General features: G+C 43.0%; 1 protein-coding gene across 1 annotated transcript; it reads right to left on the bottom strand.

Moving 5' to 3' along the window:
* Positions 1 to 1,094: 1,094 nt before the first annotated feature.
* UMPS (uridine monophosphate synthetase) lies at positions 1,095 to 6,130 on the bottom strand. The gene is made up of 5 exons (XM_008638291.2): positions 6,051 to 6,130; positions 4,081 to 4,749; positions 3,204 to 3,379; positions 2,575 to 2,689; positions 1,095 to 1,781 (listed from the first exon to the last, which is right to left on the bottom strand). Exons 1-5 carry the CDS (start codon positions 6,082 to 6,084, stop codon positions 1,600 to 1,602), a joined length of 1,176 nt encoding a protein of 391 aa, XP_008636513.2. The 5' UTR covers positions 6,085 to 6,130; the 3' UTR covers positions 1,095 to 1,599.
* Positions 6,131 to 6,136: the final 6 nt, after the last annotated feature.

The following is a 6,136-nucleotide window of genomic DNA, read 5'->3' on the forward strand; positions in this document are numbered from 1 at the left end:
ATGAAAAGGGGGAGGGAAGAAATTAAACCCTCTCCTGCCTCAGTTTCCCCACAAAGCATGCCCGGAGAATCCTGTCTCCCTTCTGTCAGCCTTAAAATGTTCTAGAGAATCTGTTTGGACATTTAAAGACTCAGGAGGGTAGGTAGCTTGTTTTGTTTTGAAACTGTCCTTGTTGTTTTCAATGTTAAGTTTTAAATCTCTTTTTGTTAAAAATAAACGGGTGAAATGTTGGGGCCCTCCCCCCCCACTGTGGGGTCCTGGGAGAGGGGCCCTGGGGGGAGGCACGGTGTTTCCCTGCCCCTGGTCAGCCTCGTTCCCCATTGGTTGGTTTGTGTTCCCCTGCACGGACAAGGACCCTCGGGTCCTGTGATTGAGCAGCTCCTCGGCAGATCCCGGCCATGCAGCTGGGGAAATAAACATCTCTGAAACATCTACCAAGAATCAGTCCATATATATCTCTTTTCCACGGCCTCGTTGTTTGATACATGTGTTGCAGTATCCGCGCTGTAACATTAGACATCCTGCATAAATTAAGCCAATCAAAAATCCCATCTCCTATTTTCAAAGATCTGATGAAGAGCCCAGCACTAATGGCAAAAACCTTTTCTCACTAAATACAGTTGTTCCTAGTGTACAGGTAAGTGTATGAACAAAAGGACCCTGCTTTCTGTGTGCTCTGGAACAGCAACAGTCCAGAACTGCATCACCACTGGTTTTTGACCTCTTGATCAATAGGATTTTCATTGCTATGTGCACCACATCCCTGCCAGTTATAAACTTAAGGCTATTCTATACTTTATAATCAAAGCCAATTATACACAATATTTCTACTTCTTCTTATTCACCATTAAGAGTAAAGGAAAGTAAAGCCTGAAAGTATTACAGCTATTGTCACAAGAAGTCTAATAAAGAACATTTTTGTTTCCTATTAGAGGAATTGAGAGCTCCCCTGTAATGAAGCGCACAACTAATTGCTCTGACAAAGTCTGTGAACAGAATCATGAGCAATTCCTGCAGTCACAGACACACCAGAATGACTTTTTATGACACTTATGCCACAGGACAAAAACATATAGAGCCACTGAAAAGGAAAATGGTAGCAAAAACGTATTTATTAAGCACCACATAATTCAATTCCACAGGGTGGCATTAAAACCTGCACCTGCCCCTTAGAAACAGGAGAGCTGAATAAACCCATGAAGGTGGGGCAGCACATCAGGTGTGCAGGTGAAGTTTATTAAGAACACAATAAAATACAATTTCCACAGCCAGAAAAAAATTTGAGGTTGGGGAAAAGAAACAAAGGCAACAACAACCAACAAAATACGTTGGAGTGTTTTGTGCAACATTTTTCAAACAAGAAAGCTTTCTAAGGCTAAAACATGGGCATGAAGTTCTGGGTTCTTACATTCAAGTATCAAAAACAACAACGGCAAGTACAATTTGATCTCTGTGTGTATGATTAAAACAACTTTGTAAGAGATTTTTCTCCAAAAGGGCAGTTTTCTATGGGCTGAAGTGTCCAGGTATTTAACTGGAACTCTCATGAGGGTTGCAGCTCCATCAGCTTTGCTTACTGGCTAGGACAGTGTCTGGTTTTCAGTCTTCTGCAGGAATACCAAGCCTGCTCATGTAGCTCTCCCAAGCTGCCTTCCTGTACTTCTCTGCTTCTTGGAGACGGTCTGAAACTGCCAAGATGCCACGTCCCACAATAACGATATCTGAACCTTTTTCACCAATGACTTCCTTGGGGCTTAGGTACTTCTGTCCAAGGTTATCACCTGAAATACAGACACCATTTTTTTCTCAGTTTGCACAAAACGGTGTTTACTAAAAACCTTCAAAGAGTGCTGGAACCAAGAACAGGTGCCCTGCTCCAGCTCTCATCCTAACAATCCACAAACAGAAGTAGAAACTGCGTAGCCAACCAACCAACCCAGACCAAATCTGACAGCCAGCACCCTCCTTCTTCATGGTTTACCAATTGCAGTAGATGGAACAGTTACTCAAAGCAGCACCAATCAGGATTACTAAAATAAACCTCAGCCTTCTTAAAACAGGCATAACCCCCAATATTAATGTAAAAGCTTGTGATTTCAGTTTAGGTTTTCTAAGAATTAGGTACTGCAGAGAAACGTATCTTGCCTATCTGCTTCAGTGATAACCTCTTTAGTTAGCACAAGACTTCCAATTCATTGATACTGCATCTATATCAATACCTAGTGTTTCACCTGGACTTCTCTATTTGTTAATTTTTTTTTCACTCCTACTGAATAGTTTTACATCTCATCTAACACCTATCTGAAGATACTTTACATGTTTTTAGGAATGTGCTTTATAGTATGCACAGACCTCAAAACAAGAAAAAAGGTTGCATAGCCTGCTGGTTGCCTTCCAGAGCTCCCAGGAAAAGGATGAGCATACCCAGAAATATGGAAGAGAGCCCTTAGTGGGAAACAGACTCCTCCCAGATGAGAATCAGCATCCAAACCCTCTTCTGAAGCCACTTTTTCACTGGAGACTAGATCACTTCTGTACTTACAAACAGACTAAAAATATTTTAGAAGAAGTTACCTCCAGTTTGAAGCTGCACTCCTGGGGTTAAGTGAAGAAATTCTGGTTTATTACTAACTCTAGATCCACATATGAATCCAAAAACGAAATCTGGGTTGTCTTCAGCCATCTGTACCTGAAAAAGATCAGTGAACAGTTACAAATGATATACTTAAAACTCAGCTGGCCTAGCAATCTGTTTCTCATCCACCCTCTGACACTTTAAACTGTGCAAGGCAGGGGTATGAAACACCTCTTGCTTTCCCAGTGTAAAGTCACTGCTTCCCTCTGGCAGGAAAGTGAATATTATGTTTCTTTCTATGTTATAAACAATACCACGAATGAATTTAAACTAATTAGAAATGCATTGCTTAAAGAAAGAAAGAAAAAAGAAGAAGTGTGGGGTGCTAATAGCAAACCTGGCACGTATACTAGAATTCCAGGTGTGAACTCTGACCATCTCACGTCACTGGCCTACAGCTGCAACCTTTAAACACCACACTGTCATATTCCTGAATCTCCAAGGAAAAAACAAACACCTGTAATACTTAGAGCTGAAGGGACTTTTGGAAGTGCAAATAGTAGAAACACATAAAACCTCCCTGTCACACTTTACAAGCTTTTAACCTGAAACAAGACTGCCCACTTACTGCAGCTTTTGTGTATTCACCCGTGGCAAGAGACCCTTGGGAACTCATCTCAGCAACGAGGAGACAGCCACGCTGCAGAGGAAGACCTACTTCCTTCAGACCTTTCACAACTCCAGAGCCTGGAACCACGTGGGCATTGACTATGTCCGCCCAGGATGCGATTCTGAACACACCACCTGAGAACATGGACAGGAAGACACAGAGTCATCAGAAACTGTGTTAAACAGGAACCACAAGTTAAACAAAAACAGCTGCACACTAAATCACTCACATATTTAAAAGACAGTTTTACTGCTGTAGCTTGACAGTTATAAGTTCAGTCTCATCAGACAGTTCTGACAGCTGCCTAACCACAAAGTGTAATCTCTCAGTTTACTCTTCACAAACACTTGTTAGTGTCTCACCTTTAATATTCACTGAGACATTTATGGTAGCCCAGAAATCTGCTGTCACAGGTGCTATCTTCCCAGACAGCACATAGACCATATGGGACATAAGGATCAGGAAAAGAGAACAGCAGTCCTGCAGCTGCAGATGGAGTACCAAAGGAAAGCCATGCTGGGCACACAAGCAATACAATAATAGCAGGCTGCCTTAAGAAGCCAGGCTGCAGTTTCTCACAGCACACAACTACTCAGAAGTACTTACTGAGCACAACCACAGATTCAGAAAAAGGCTAAGGTTGAAAGGGACCTCAGGAGGTCATGCCCTCTCAGCAGGGTTAACTTCAACACTAGGTCAGGTTGCTCAGGGTCTTATCCCCCTGAGTATTTCCCAAGGCTGCAGATTCCACACTCTCTCCTGACAACCTGTGCCAGCACTGCAGTTACACACACCAGCAGCAAAGTTATAGTAAATACAGGTTGATGATAATCACCTTCATACTGATGTTTCACCGTGTTTCCAATATCTGCAAATTTCCTGTCTTCAAAAATCAAGAATTCATGTTGATCTGCGAGCATTCTCAACTCCTTTACTACCTCCTGGGTGAAATCATTCAAGATGTCTATGTGAGTCTTCAGGATACAGATGCTGGGGCCCAGGGTGGCAGCTAGCTGCAGCAGCTCCTTGGGGCTGGTGACATCAGCAGAAAGGCACAAGTTTGTCTGCTTCTTTTCCATAAGCATGAGAAGCCTGGCTGCAATGGGATGCACCCCTGGCAGCTGGGCACGGGCGCTGAAGCTCAGCTCCTTGCAGACTCTCTTCACAGGAGCAGCACCATTCTGAGCCACTGTCTCAAACACACTTCCCTGAATGAATTTCTTCACCTTTTCAACCATCTCAGCAGCCACTTCTCCTCGCTGCTGGAGAATCTCCAGCACCCCAGACAAGGTGCACACAGAGTGCAGGCGAATTCCATGTTCCTCTAGCCTGGCCTTCCCACCCTGCTCCCTGTCCAACAGCACTATGGCATCTGTGACTTTTAATCCTTCTTTCTGAAGAACTTCTGCAGTTTCCAGTACACTGGATCCACTTGTTACCACATCTTCAATGATCAGGCATGTCTCTCCTGGATTAATGGTGCCTTCTACCATCCGCTTAGTACCTGAAAAATAAAAAGCAAACACTCCACCAAATTAAGAAAGGTTGGACAACCCAGAAAAACCTTAAGACTATCAAAACTTTAATAGATGATACCACTTATCACAATTCTTACCACAGCTCACTCGCTGACCTGTAATTCAATGTGTAAACTGTTACTTCTCCAAGCTAATAAAATACTACTTTATGTTTCCAGAAGTTACATTCCCTTAACAAAACTGACACACAGTTAAAAGCACTAATTCAAATGTTCGAATAAGATGACTTCAGAAGTTTATTACTGTCATGACTTGAAAGATCAGACTTACAAAATTATTCTCACGCTATTTAAAACATCTTAAAGGCAGCCAAGTTATTGGCACTCTTCAGCATGTCCCCTGTTTTCCACAGGCAGCACTCTGTGCTTAATATGCCTGTTAGAACAACTAGAAGGAGGAAAGCCTCAAGTGCCTTTGTCCTAACTAACAACAGGCACACATCCATGAAAGGCCTCCTGGGGGGACAATGACAAAGGATGCCTGGCTTTCCCAGGAGCAGCTAATCGCTGTCACAACTGGCTTGTGCCTCACAAGAAGGAACAGCAAATGTTTCCATGCCTGGCCCACTGCCTGACACAGGAGTAGCATTCAGTTTTGACATGGGTACTTTCTAATTGCACACTGTTGGAAGAGGATGTGTAGAAATCCAGTTATATGGCAGCTTAATGCTTCAGTCTGCTGTCCCCCTTCCTTTATCACAAATAAATGGTACATTGAGCAGAGAAGGGACTGCTGCTTACCTGGCTCACTGATTACAGGATAATGAAAGAAAAAGGGGTTTGAGAGATAAATGAAGAGACTAGAAAGGTTCCTTTTGGAGCCAGTATGCAAAAAGTTCTGTTTAAGAGCAAAACGTGGTTCTGGTGTCAGCATGCTGGAGAATATGAGTTATAAATCCTTGTTTCTGGACGAGGCCACTAACCTAGAACCATAGCAATGGTAACAAGTCAAAGAAAAAAAAAAAAAAGACGCTGCTAAAGGAAAGAAACAAACTCTCACAAACAAAACCAAAGAAACACAAAACACCCTTCAAGAGTCTCCAAATCTCCTACAGCAGGACTAAAGCTGCAGCTTAACAGCTGGGAGAGGCTGATCAGGCTGGGATGCTATGGGAGGTTTGCTTTAGTGGGGGAAAGGGCCTGCTTCTTCAATTGCAATGGTAACCTTAAACTGGAGCGGAGGTGCTGTGCATTACAAAAGAACCACAAATATATAAAGTCATTTCCCAAACAAGGTAAGTTGCCAACTCTTGATTTGAAGGCTTTACCGTAGTCTTTTCCTTCCTTCCTCCGTATAAGCATTGGAACCTGATTTTCTGCGCAGATGATCGTGGCCAGCGGCAACGCCGTGTAG

This window comes from Corvus brachyrhynchos, unplaced genomic scaffold, assembly GCF_000691975.1.
Source record: "Corvus brachyrhynchos isolate BGI_N302 unplaced genomic scaffold, ASM69197v1 scaffold126, whole genome shotgun sequence".
NCBI classification, from domain to species: domain Eukaryota; kingdom Metazoa; phylum Chordata; class Aves; order Passeriformes; family Corvidae; genus Corvus; species Corvus brachyrhynchos.